Source organism: Sinocyclocheilus rhinocerous, unplaced genomic scaffold, assembly GCF_001515625.1.
Source record: "Sinocyclocheilus rhinocerous isolate Xijiao unplaced genomic scaffold, SAMN03320098_v1.1 scaffold76, whole genome shotgun sequence".
NCBI classification, from domain to species: Eukaryota; Metazoa; Chordata; class Actinopteri; order Cypriniformes; family Cyprinidae; genus Sinocyclocheilus; species Sinocyclocheilus rhinocerous.
The window spans coordinates 128,831-142,525 of NW_015632724.1; the positions used below are offsets into that span (position 1 = coordinate 128,831).

At 35.9% G+C, this 13,695-nt stretch overlaps 2 protein-coding genes across 2 annotated transcripts in view; both read right to left on the reverse strand.

Annotated features, from left to right (window-relative positions):
• Positions 1-5,110, reverse strand: part of spata1 (spermatogenesis associated 1) — an 8,367-nt gene extending 3,257 nt beyond the window's left edge. The window contains exons 1-9 of the mRNA XM_016555993.1: positions 5,072-5,110; positions 4,835-4,941; positions 4,184-4,301; positions 3,801-3,854; positions 3,379-3,688; positions 2,188-2,323; positions 2,011-2,056; positions 1,592-1,688; positions 1,372-1,497 (exon numbers count right to left, since the gene is read on the reverse strand). Of these exons, the coding sequence (XP_016411479.1) occupies positions 1,372-1,497; positions 1,592-1,688; positions 2,011-2,056; positions 2,188-2,323; positions 3,379-3,688; positions 3,801-3,854; positions 4,184-4,301; positions 4,835-4,941; positions 5,072-5,110 (1,033 nt within the window). The remainder of the gene's footprint in view (positions 1-1,371; positions 1,498-1,591; positions 1,689-2,010; positions 2,057-2,187; positions 2,324-3,378; positions 3,689-3,800; positions 3,855-4,183; positions 4,302-4,834; positions 4,942-5,071) is intronic.
• A 1,432-nt stretch (positions 5,111-6,542) lies between these two features.
• LOC107742909 (ribosome production factor 1) lies at positions 6,543-13,111 on the reverse strand. The gene is made up of 8 exons (XM_016555989.1): positions 13,099-13,111; positions 10,780-10,886; positions 10,593-10,688; positions 10,324-10,477; positions 10,103-10,185; positions 7,701-7,882; positions 7,158-7,284; positions 6,543-7,034 (listed from the first exon to the last, which is right to left on the reverse strand). The coding sequence occupies exons 1-8, from the start codon at positions 13,109-13,111 to the stop codon at positions 6,993-6,995; spliced, it is 804 nt and encodes a 267-aa protein (XP_016411475.1). The 3' UTR covers positions 6,543-6,992.
• Positions 13,112-13,695: the final 584 nt, after the last annotated feature.

Genomic DNA, 13,695 nt, shown 5'->3' on the forward strand with positions numbered 1-13,695 from the left:
TAAGTGAATATGTCAAAACTGTGTCCAAAGTGTCAATATTTTGTGTGAGCACCATTGTTATCTAGCACTGCCTTAATCCTCCTGGGCATGGAATTCACCAGAGCTGCACAGGTTGTTGCTGGGATCCTCTTCCACTCCTCCATAATGACATCACGGAGCTGCTGGATGTTAGACACATGGCGCTTCTCCACCTTCCGGTTGAGGATGCCCCACAGGTGCTCAATAGGGTTCAGGTCTGGAGACATACTTGGCCACTCCAACACCTTCAGCTTTCTCAGCAAGGCAGTTGTCATCTTGGCGGTGTGTTTGGGGTCGTTATCATGTTGGAAAACTGCCGATCGGCCCAGTTTCTGAAGGGAGGGCATCATGTTCTGCATCAGAATGTCACAGTACATGCTGGAATCCATGTTTCCCTCAATGAACCGCAGCTCCCCAGTACCAGCAGCACTCATGCAGCCCCAGACCATGATGCTACCACCACCATGCTTGACTGTAGGCAAGACACAATTTCCTTGGTACTCCTCACCAGGGCGTCGCCACTGTACTGCAGCTCAGTTTAAGGGTGTTACAGATCTTCTTATAGCTTAGGCCATCTTTGTGGAGAGCAAAAATTCTAATTCTCAAATCCTCAGAGAGTTCTTTGCCATGTGGTGCCATGTTGAACATCCAGTGGTCAGTATGAGAGAATTGTACTCAAAGCACCAAATTTTAACTACTCTAATACAAGATACACAAATTTGTATGGTCCTGTCTAGCAGACAAAAACATGAACATGATGAAATAGGACATGTGGCTTTGCATGGTTAAACGACATACAGCTGTTATCACTTAGGGTGTACTCACTTTTGTTGCCAGCTATTTAGACAACAATGGCTGTATGTTGAGTTATTTTCAGAGGACAGTAAATCTGTACTGCTATACAAGCAGCACATTGACTACTCTAAAATATATCCAAGTTTCATTTCTATAGTATTGTCCCTTGAGAAGATACACTAAAATGGTTGCTGAAAAGTGAGGGGTGTACTCACTTTTGTGAGATACTGTATATATATACAAATTTCTATGAAATTGAATATAAAATAGTTGTTCTCTCATGAAATCAGGTTGGACTCATTAGAATCAGAATGTCTTGTCATTATTAAAAGAGCTGTGAAGCTCTGTTACAGAGAATTCTCCTAGAGAATATTAGCCATCTGTCCATAAACTGATGCTGGGCAGAAAGACAATGATATTTATATATATATATATATTGATATATGTAAGTCCAGAGCATTTCAGTGGGGTTACCACTGAAATGCTCTGGCAAAACCTGAAAGGCACATACTTACATTGCAAATTTGTGTACATGTTTAATTGTAGAGGACTTTATACCTTGGTTCCTGCGATGTCTGTTAAGAGCTAAAAGCTCTCTGCCATTTTTCAAAAGCTCTTGCCTTGTTTGTTCAAGCTCCTTCCTTTGCCCTTTGAGTAGCTTGATTTCCTCTATCAGTTCATTTTCTGAAAGCATGAAATGTTGAGTATGGTATTCAAAAGCAAGAATGACAACAGCATTTGTTAGTAGTAATTTGTTAGTTATTAGTAACCGCCTTACTAGTGGTTGTTTGTTGTGTATAAAGTTCAAGGGAATAGACAGACAGTGGAGAACTTCTCTCTGCTGGGAGTGGAGAGGTTGGTCTATACATAAGAACCTGTGAAAACACATAAAATCTTCATTAAAAGCTTCTTACAACAATGTCCAGAACACTCTTCAACCTCCAGCTGCAAGAGGAATTTTACTTGGCCAATAAACCTCATGTTGTCTTTATAAGGATGAGCCATTTACAGGTACGTTACTTCCTGTTTTGTCTGGAAAATCTTTACTAAACCTTCAGAAACGCTCCACAGGAATGCGAGTCTGGGTGAAATGTTGAGACTACAACAACACTGCATTCTGTACAAAAGCAGAATGGCTTATTAAAGATCCACTGGATGTATGAAACGTAATTTGAGACTAATAAGTTTATCTCTTACCATATTTTCTTCACTTGATTTCAGTGTCAGAGAACTGTTGAATTTCCTAGATGTATAATATAGGGCATTAAATGCAATTAAATATTCCATTCCAGATCTAATACAGATAAAAATGTATTGCCAATAGTTAACAATTCAGTCTTTCCACAATTACAAAAGCAAAAAGAATCAGGTTACCTTGCCAGTCCATGAGAATCCTCAAATGACTCCATAGCTCCAGAGTTTCTGTTTTTTCTTTTAAAACAATGTTTCTTTTTTGCAGCTGTATTCATTTCTACTTGAGAAAAGCCTCCCTGCTTAGCAAGACGTCTGTCTGCATTGAACAAAAATGAAAAACGCAATAATTTTGTATATTACATATAATATTTTGTCAGGTATCTTGCATTTGACATGAATGAACATTACAATAAGATTAACAGACAAACTGCACTGTATCCCTTAAATATTTCATATTATATATATATATTCTTTTGGATGTCTCGCTTACTGGTCACACCAGTTAATTCAGCTGGGTTAAACAAGGAAGACTGGGGAGGGTCCAAGAAAAGTCCAGGGTAGATTTGCACCAGCTGTTCCTATGTTCTTACTAGAGACTTACTAGTTAGTTAGTTTATAACTTACCTTTATTTAGTTGCACCATTTGTTCTTAAGGCAGAATGTAGCTAGTGGTTCATGAGTTCTCCGTGAAGTAATGTGCAGTCATATGACATTTACCTTCAATATTCCTATGCAGCCTTTAAATGTGTGAGCCGAAATTGTGTTGAATTTTAGTTTATACTTGATTGTAACTTATTTTGCCTAAACGGTAAATGCGTTTCCATTGTGATATGTTATTAATTAATCATGTATATTTTTATATGTAAATAACATTCAGTAATTGGAAAGTAATAAGGATCTATAAATATATACTGATACAAAAGAAAAAACATAAGAAATTACATTTATTCATTATAATATTATTTGACATGCACAACACGTATGCACACAGAGGCGCGCTGTTTAGGCCGGGTTTGTTTTGAAGAGCCACTAACAAAGTAATTATTTAAATGTAGTTTTAGTAAGTAAGTGTAAATGCCAACATTATCATATATGTCTAAAAGATGGAAGTTTATCAGATAAAATGAGCTTACTGGTGCAATTCAATCAATACCATTACTCCCATTTTAAAGCTTCCATAAATATTTAGTTTGTATGCAGAATTATGTTTCAACTAAAGTTAATGGTGCAGCGCAAAAATCGTTAGCAGTACGTAAGGTGTAATTTAGTGCCCCTTTACATAAAAGCTAAGTTGTAACTTAGACACAGCTGGTGCAACTGGCCCCAGGTGTAGTTGAGTGCATCTGTGCTTATGTTCTTAGCATTTCATACCGGACTGTTTGTGTACGGGCCCAATCTGATCTTGCGAACTGTGTGTTAGATGAGGAGTGTCAGTGGATCCTGTGTCTTCATCGCTCTCATCCTCCTCTGCATCCTGCATTAGGACAGACTGCTGAGGTCCTCTATTGATTGAGGGGAATTTAATGGGCTCTTTTATATTGACAGGCACACATGTTGGTCTGGGCAAATCGTGACTGTGATGGTCAGTGTTGCTAATTAAAGTATCAGGGGTCAGAGAGCTAGAGCAAAGGCAACTGTCATTCTCTCCCACGGGTAAAATGTAGAGCTCAGGAAAAGGAGCCTAATGGGGTCAAGGAAACAAGGCATAAACAAACAATCATAAAGAAGCATAAATCAGCTGACTACAGCAAATAAAACTAAACTTAGATCGCCTTTGTTTCACAAGCACTTACAAATGGTGGAGTGAAGGATTTTACTGTCAGTTCTCCCTCTTGTCTGAATTGAACCTGAGATCAAATGAAAAAAAGTGGTATTTATTTTAGCTTTACATTTTTCCATGCTACTCAAGGGCAATTATGCATCACACATCTGTCTACATAATTGTCTCACATTTTGCAGTTGTAGATTGTCTTTACTGAAAATGAATGATTGTATTTATGTCCTGTGTCTAATCAAACGTTTAATCATCATACTCATCATGATCATCATCGTCACACTATGTGCTTGATTTGGTGTAATGCAAAAATAAATAAATAAAATAAACTCCAGCCTTTGGTTGCACACTTATATACATTTTTACCAACTTGTATATTATTCTGCAATGATAGCTGCTCACCAGTGCCAAACTTCTGCCAACACATTTAAAAAAAACATATCTATCTGCGATCCTGTCCAGCCCAAGAAATGTTCCAAGATCAGATCTGAGATCAGACAGACTCACATCTGAATCGACTCTGAAACAAAAAGCACTGAGATCAGACAGAGTCACATATGAATAAACCCAGTAGGGCTATGGAGGTAGAATTATTATTATCTCTTTACATTTATTTGTGGATTAAACTTGTCTGGAAATATGAAACTAAATTAACACCAAGTTAATTTAGGCCATTGTTATGTGAATTCTATTTAATTCTTATTTTAGATAATTGTATGAGAATTGTTATGTGAATAAAAAGTCAATATCATCATATAATATCTGTTAGATAAATAAAACCACAGATTCTAGACAAGAATAAACTATGATGACGGTAGATTTTAACCAAGAAGTTGAACTGTGTTCATGGACAAGAGCATTTTTCATGGCAAGTTGTCACGCATGGTTTGTATTTTTTTTCTCTCGCAATTTTCTGGTTAAAACAATGGTTTGTTCACGGTTTAATATATGGAGTTTATTTGAGGTCAACACCAATTCACTTTCAAGAATATCCACAAGTGTAAACCGTGACAAGTAGCTCCAGACTCCCAGAAGACGAAGTCAGCAACTGACCTGATAAATCCAGCTGAGACGAAAGTGTCCACAGCTTCAGCTGATACTTTATTCAACCTCCGATCAAACTGATCATCGGGAACATAAAACACATGCAGCTCCACACGCTTCATTCAAAATATTAAAAATAAAACAAAAATAACAAATCAAAAGAAGACATGCAAGTAGAATTAGTTGTTGAAACGGCATGGTTATTTATTCATTTAAACATTTAAAAATGTTATTTAATAAACATACCTCTGTAATTCCACTCCGCTTGCCAGTAAACCCGCTCATGGTCACATTTACCTTATGATGGTTTCAGTGTGCGCGTGGGAGTGTGAAGTGCTAAGTAACGGTATCTTGAGTAATCAAACAGTACCAGGGTCAACGGGACGCTCATAAACCCCCCCCCCGAGCTTCAGTAAATTTGGTTATGCTAGCATGTGTGGAAATATTTAAACCACGTGTGTTACAATTTACCCCGCGTTACTTTGTGCCCCGCGCTCCCTATATATCCATCCAAAAAAATATATATAAATAAAAAAAATAATATCGACAGCAAATTAAAACATTCTATATTAAAAACGGTTTTATATTATACGGCACTTTTGACTGATTTACTCCAGACAGACTGTTAATCTGCAGGTTTCACTGTTACGCCAGTAGGTGGCGATAAGTGACTCACAGTATTTGGATGGTGTATTTGTTTGATTTCTAAACTGGGCAAAAAACAAAATTTTACAGAAACTGGTTGATATAAGTGCCCTAAAATGCTAATTGCATTAAAAAAAAAACAAAAAAAAAAACATGTATGACACTTCTGGCCCACTGTATATGACATTATCTTAATTATTTTAGATCTGATTTGTTAATTCACATCACACACTTTCCCAAAACATTTCTATAGGTTTTTTAAATTGCATTTTGTGCTGTTTGATCTAATATTTTTAATGTTTATTGTATAGAGAATGTTTGTTGTTTTTGTAAATGCTTGATTTTAATATTTTAATTTACACACACATATAAAGTTTAATAAGCCATCTAAATATTTTACTCAAATAATTGAATGAATAAATACTACACTTAGCATTTAGCAGAGGAATAAAACTTCTATGGTTTCTAAGTGTGCAGCACTGACTCATTTAAAATGTTTTTAAATGTACATCATTTTATAACTGTAACACCTAATCAACAACCCACCCCATTTCCTCTATATATACATTAGAAGAAGAAAAAAAAAACTTTCGTATCTTCTTTATAAATCACTCAATGGCCTAGGACCTAAATACATAGCAGATATGTTCACTGATCATAAACCTTACAGAGCACTCAGATCATTAGGATCGAGTCAGTTAGAAATACCAAGGGTTCACACAAAACAAGGGGAGTCCGCTTTTAGATATTATGCCGCCCGCAGTTGGAATCAGCTTCCAGAAAAGATCAGATGTGCTAAAACATTAGTCACATTTAAATGCAGACTCAAAACTCATCTGCTTAGCTGCGCATTTACTGAATGAGCACTGTGCAATGTCCGAACTGACTGCACTATATTTTATGTATAATCATTTTCTATTATTAACTGTTTTAAATTCATTTTAAACCTCACAAGACTATGAAGAGTGTCTGTAAAGCATAATCAGCATAAGCTCCTCCATCTATAGGATGATTTAAACAAGTTCACAGTACAAACAAAAACGTTTTAAAATGCTAAAACTGAATCAGAGAAGACTGTTAGAAAACATTTTTATTAAAAGTTCAGAAATCTACAATGACGAATTTAGTTTGAAGTCTTTCCAAGGGTTTGTTTTTTTGCATATCTGAAAGTATTTTGTGTATGTCCTAACTTCAGTATTGCAAAATCAAGACAGAACAAGACATCAGTCTTTTTAATCTGAAATTTCACATAAACACTCACCACAAATTTGCCACTTCCACCCATGTCTTCAATCAAATATGGGAAAAAAGGTCATTATGATACATTTACTTGATTTATTTGTCATGTTTTGAGACACATCAAGTCTCTTTGTGTCCAGCCTGGTTACAATATTCTTATGAAGAAAATATAATACAGTAAAGACAAAGCTTGCATTTCTACAATACTTTCGTTCCATAACAAAAGATTTTTTAGATATTCATGAAAAGTCAACACGGTTGTCCTGTGTTTCCATTCTGGCCCTCAAAGATGGAACTTTCTTCTGCTGGAGTCCATCTCATGGCGCTGAAACATTTAAAGGAGCAGTTAATCACGCATGACGGACACATAGTATAAATTGCTGACAAATAACAGCACATTTACACAAGCAATTTTGCTCATAAGTGAGATTTTAGATTTAGAACGCACCTTGTGAACCCACTCATATTCCCCAAACTTTGAGTCAAAGGATCCTTTCTGTAAAGAGCGAAGTTTAAGAGTGAAGCGAGGTCCTAGTTCCTGCATGCCCACTTTCTTTTCATTCTTGAAGATGTACCTGTAAGATATACATGAGTTTATTCAGTCATGTAGAAATAGAAGTTCCTAATCTGTATATAATTTCCATCCAGTTAAAATGTAACAATGCAAAATATAAGGACTCTAATAGCAGTGTCAGACTTTTGGACCGTACTTGATATTCTGAACATGTCTCTATTTTTACTATAATACATACATACATATGTTTTTAGAATCTACAGTGTAGGGCTGCACGATTAATCGAATGCGATTGTCATGCGTATTTTGATAGTAATGCCGGTTCTGTAATCAGCAGTGTGATTTGTAGATGAAAACAAATTTGATCACAACAGGTATCATAAATTTAGCTCTCCTTGTGACAATGACTACACTAACAAATCTTACATATATGTAAGCTTTCACAATTACACTGCCCTTTCAAATGAGACTATTTACCTGTGAAACCTGAAAAAAATGAAGTCTCTCTGATTGTGAAATGTGGCGACCTGACGGCCCACAAACTGTGGATCATGAGGAAACAGAGCAGCAAACATCCGGCCGATGGAGTGACCGAGTCTAGTAGAGAAGTTGTTAAGGATGACTTCTGGGACGTGTTCCGTTGGGTCCTTACCTCTTCTCTAGTGAGGGAAAACAGGAATTAGGGTTAAGCATTTTCGAACTTCTGGGTTCCATCGTCCCTAAGTATTTATTTATTTATTTTGAATTGGGTTTTGGTGAAATGCCTGAAATACGTTCTGTGGTTAACACAAGCGCACAATATTTTCACTTTTTATTCTACGACATGAAATGCATCAGCAATGCCCTCTTGTGATTTATTTAGCTTTTTACACATCTTGAAAAAGGCAGTTGCTAATAAATGGCTAAATAGTATTAGAGGCTTTTGGGGACTTTAAATATCATCATGCTGAGCAGAAAATCTCATCTAGTCTGATTTACAGCCCTTTTGTATTTATACTTGCGTTCTCCAAAACTATTCTATTCAATCTTTCCAACTTAAAGACTTAAATAAAGATTAAAAGAGTTGTCTAAAGCTTAGCTGGTGGTGATGTTGAAGTCAAGTGACCACGGTTCTTTATTTCCTAACTTCTGCCGACTGCATTTGGGCTTCAAAACTCATAAAACTTGTGTTTATTTGTCATTTTAATGATAAACAGGGTAATGCTAACTTCTGGTTTGAACTACAGAAATATTTCATCCCTGCCGAACTCTATTAATATAATAAGTCAAAATGATTATGTGATTATGTTGTTGGGGTGTGCGATATATATCGTCTGCGATAATATCATAATTGTTGTTAACGATGTGCGATTTGACATTATCGAGTACATTGCAAAAAAACAAACAAAACACTTACAGAGTGCACGCATACGTGACGCGAGACTAGTGCGCGTGCGCATTTAGAGTGCGTTCTTTCACTGCGTCATTCAGTCTATTAAAATAGATTTTTAAATGAACACAAAATTCAAGATATGGGGATAGTAGAAAATGTATAAATATATATATAGATCCATTACGCCATATAGTTAATATCACACGAAGAGAGCCGTTTTTTTTCCAATAATCAGCATGATTACAAATGTGAAATTGATTTTATACAACACAACAGTTCAGTAAACAAGTTAAGAGACTTATGTTTTAAACACCATATCAGCTGTTTTTGCTCTATTTCGCCTACAAAAATAATTCCAAACAGAACCACAGCACTGTTCTGTGTCTCTAAACAACATGACAGTGTTTCGTTCCTGAATGAATCAACCGATTAAATGATTCGGTTCAATAGCAATGACTCACTTATTAACAGTGACTTGCTGCCACCTACTGGCGGTTTTAATTTCATTATCATATCATATCATATCTTTTCTTTTTTTTTCCCTTTTTCTTTTTTAAATCATTTCAAATAGCAAAACATTTATGCATTTGTAAGTGAAATCATTCCATGTCCCTCTGAGCTGCATTAAACAGTGTGTAAATACATCTAAATGCCACTTCAGATGCAGCTTCTGTGTTTCCTCTGCATTGCAAAGATACATTTTGTTGATACGGATTTCATTTGCCTAGTAAAAGCCCAAAAGTCTTATTCTAACCGACTGATTAAATGTAGGAATTCCACTCAAAAGATGATCCACACTTTTAGAAAAAATGGCTTTATAAAAGGTAAAAATGCCCATAAAAGGTAAAAAATCTATTTAAACTCATTGAAAAAGATTAGCTACTTTCTATCACTGCTGTGAACTGACCACCACACAGAATATGAAGAATATCAAAAACATTAGGAGTCAGCTGTCCACGGTAGCCCTTAAGATGTCAGCACAAATATTGTCTAACAATAGTAATCGATAAAATTCGGGGAGAAGTCGTGGCCTAATGGTTAGAGAGTCAGACTCGTAACCCAATAGTTGCGAGTTCGAGTCTCAGGTCCGGCAGGGATTGTATGTGGGGGGAGTGAATGTACAGCGCTCTCTCCCACCTTCAATACCACGACTGAGGTGCCCTTGAGCAAGGCACCGAACCCCCAACTGCTCCCCGGGCGCCGCAGCATAAATGGCTGCCCACTGCTCCGGGTGTGTGTTCACTGCTGTGTGTGTGCACTTAGGATGGGTTAAATGCAGAGCACTAATTCCTAGTATGGGTAACCATACCTGGCCACATGTCACGTCACTTTTTTCACTTTAATTCCAGAAAATATAGAGACTTTTTTTGTCAATATTGCACACCCCTAGTATGTTGTAACGCACATCATGGGCCATCAAAATTCACTGCATGACTAATTTAATTAAATTACAACTCAGTAACAAAACAAAACCATAGACACACACAAAAAACAATAATTCACTAACCTTAATTTCCTTGCGAAGGCGAACACTACTGACTTTGAAATGTGCAGTTGGGCCATCAGGAAGGTGACAGAGAATCAAACCATCTGTGATACTTTAAGTGAGGGAAAATCCTCCATGTAGCATTCAGTGGCTGCTTCTCATGATCTCATTAAGACGACGATACAACTAAATCTCACAGATCTAAAAACGTGGTTATATACTGACATCTGAGCAAAGGATACTTGGCACCTTTCTGTCCTCATTGATCACCATCAGATAAGTGAAACCTCTAGATACACACTGTGGAATGACTCTCTTCAACGCCAGACCTCTTCTGTAATACACATGTGCATGTGGGACCACTGTTGCCAGCTGCTCACAAAACCTCACGGTCCTCTGAAAACATGAACCCATAAAAACTAAATATTTGAAAGACACACATTTTCTAAAATGCTCATTTATAACGAGAGTGAATTAGAAAACAGAACAGTAAAGTGAAAACTGAACTCACTCCTCTGGGCCTGTCCGAAGTGGTGATGAGAACTTTGGGATTTGTCAGCTGATTGAAGTAAGCAGAGAACTCGTCGGTTCCTTCATCAAAAGCCACCTGGATTTCAAACAAATTAGTTCCAGGTTAGGGTCAAAATTGTAAATGAGGTCTGAAGCAGTCAGCAGGTGGAATAGAGTTCACAAATCACCTCCTCATCCTCTGGGTTGACTGTAGTTTCATCATATATTCTCTGGTTTTCTATTGTCTTGGGAACTTCCTTTGGTGGAGCCTGTAAACAAGAAAATGTATGGAAACGCCAATACAAAAAAACAAGGTAACCAAATTAACCAAGTTAATATAACAATGTTACTTACTTCAGGAAGCAATGACTAATATAGGTTATATAATATAGTTACATATAAGTTATTACATATAGCCAAAGCCCCCACATCTGCCAAGAGCGTGTTAACTGTTTATATTTGAATAATACAGTTCTGCACATATCATCAAACCTGGACTTAAGATGTTTACACCAAAATTCAACAGCAATCATTCAGTATTAATTTAATTTAGAATTTCCTTCTCAAACTCCACCTCCGCTTCTGCGTGCAATTTAATCATACTGCATGAGAGAATCACTTTGAACTAGAAAATGACAAAACTGAAGTAAGCACACATACAGCATAGTTAATCATGTTTTAGTTTCCTTTTCATTTCAGAGCTAGTCACCCCAGGTCAACCCCAAGTCTTTAACACATGAATTGCAATCTCCAGAAACAGTGAATGCTTTATTACAGCGCATGCTACATTACGTTTTTTTTTTTTCATAAAACCTAAATATTGTGCTTTATGTGGTAACATCTAAATTTACTGGTTGTGTGCAAGTCAATAAAGTCATTTAATTTGACTATATCATCCTGACAAATGACATCAACTGAAGTAATTTTTTATGGGTTACATCCTAGTACAAACAACAAATGCAGGTTACCACCTTTTTTCTAAGTGATTATGATTTTGTGTTCCATCCCTGGATATTTACTGCCCCTCTGGCCCATTAAATATTTTCTGGAGGCTCCATTGCATATAGATGCCATGTTATCATATATAGACCATGGAGAGGCCTCGGTGGCAAAGAAAACATTCTTCTAAAAATAGAAAAGCCTCACTGCATGCATTAAATAATAATGTCAAGCAGAAGTAACAGATACATTTTTAGCATGACTGTGGTTCAAAAAAAACAAAAAAAACATTATTTTTTGGAATCACTTAATTTTTTTTTAGACCATATAGACCATAATATTATTATAATACACGATTTTACTTTAATTGCCCATCCCTAACTGCAAAGAAATGGTTTTTGCAGAGAAACTGTGATATAGATTTACTTGATCTGTCATCATTTACTCACCTTCATTATCACCCCGCATGAGTTTCTTTCTTCTGCTGAACACAAAAGATATTTTGAAGAAAGTGAATAACCAAACAGTTGCCATTCCCTTATTGACTTCCATAGTATGGAACAAAGTACTATGGAAGTTAACAAGAGCCAGAAACTGTTCATATTCTTCAAAATATCTTCGGCAGAAGAAAGAAACGCAGACAGGTTTGTATGGAAGGAAAATAAAGACAAATGTCTTTGAAACAAAAAAGCATGCTCAATTGCACTAACTGAAAAAAATAATGCATTGCATTAACAGGGCTTGCATTTTTAGGGGCTGAAATGTAACATATTTAAGCTTTAAGTGTTTACTTAAGCTGTGACTATTTCAATTCAAAATATTTCACACACATTTTCATGATCATGCATCGGTACTCTACTGCTATTCCTGCAGTTCCCGGATGTGCAATGCTGAATTTTATGCCGAATTTGAACCACTGAATTTGTGGAAGCGAATTTGTAAAGTGAAATAAAATGGGCCGAATATTATACATCGTATTTTTAAACAGATTGAATATTTCGAATGTGAACTCTGGAAGGTGAATATGAATTATTGAATTTTAAATGATGAAAATGTGTGTGAAATGTTTTGAATTGAAATATCCACAGCTTAAATAAACAACTATGTTGAATTTCAGCCCCTAAAAAATGCAAGCCCTGAAAATACAATAGATTTTCCGATTAATAGTTTTTTTTAAATGACGTCGATTCGAAATCGATTCTCAAAAGCCGCGAATCAATCTTTTCCAGTATTTATTTCAGCACACATTTAAAACAAGATCTGATTAACGTGAATCTTATCATTAGTCTTCTCCACTAGATGTCACCCTTATTTACCTTGTTACAACAGAAAGCCTGTCATTCATTCAGCGCTTATCATGGCCATACGCCCACAAATTAGTTATTTTAAGGTACTGAAAAATAAAACTATAGCATTCATTCCATGAGTTATTTTGTAAAATATATCTCGGTATAAATTGCATTTTTATTTTTTCTAAATTTTGCATTAGCATCCTTCTTTCAGTCTCATATTTCTGACAGTACAGTATAACATGTTCCACTGTTTCTTCTTGTCCACAAAATTCTCACCTTCCCGTATCATGTTTACCCATTTTATAAAGTTTACTATTTAATCTTGTGTGTCCAAATCTCATCCTTGATATTACTATCTCATCTCTCCCACTTTCCTTTGAATTCTGTAAAACCATCGACCTTTTTTCTCCTTATCCCATTGTTTTTGCCACCTTTCCTTCAGTCTTTTCTTAATAATACTCTTGATTTCATTCTTACTTAGATTAACAATTAAGTTAATATCTGTACATTATAATAACTGCTTCTTTTTCTTCTTTATCTGCAGTTTCATTTCCTTGGACACCAATATGCGCCGGCACCCATACAAATACCACTGTACTCCCCATCATTTGAATTCTATATAACGTTTGCATTATTTCCATTAAAATGTCTGGTCTACTTTCCGAGTAACTGCATTGTAAACTAGCCAATGATGAACATTACATTTAGTCATTTAGCAGACGCTTTTATCCAAAGCGACTTACAAATGAGGAAAATAAAAGCAGTCAAAACTAACAAAAGAGCAACAATATATAAGTGCAAATGACAAGTCTCGGTTAGCCTAACGCAGTACACGTAGCAAGGTGTGTATATATATATATATATGTATATATA

What these genes read in the sequence shown, in the direction of transcription:
- LOC107742909 (XM_016555989.1), bottom strand. An exon ending in TGAGGACAGAAAGGTGCCAA is followed by an intron (nt 10,186 to 10,323) that starts GTATCCTTTGCT and finishes AAAGTATCACAG; the next exon opens with ATGGTTTGATTCTCTGTCAC. An exon ending in GCCTTCGCAAGGAAATTAAG is followed by an intron (nt 7,883 to 10,102) that starts GTTAGTGAATTA and finishes TTCCCTCACTAG; the next exon opens with AGAAGAGGTAAGGACCCAAC.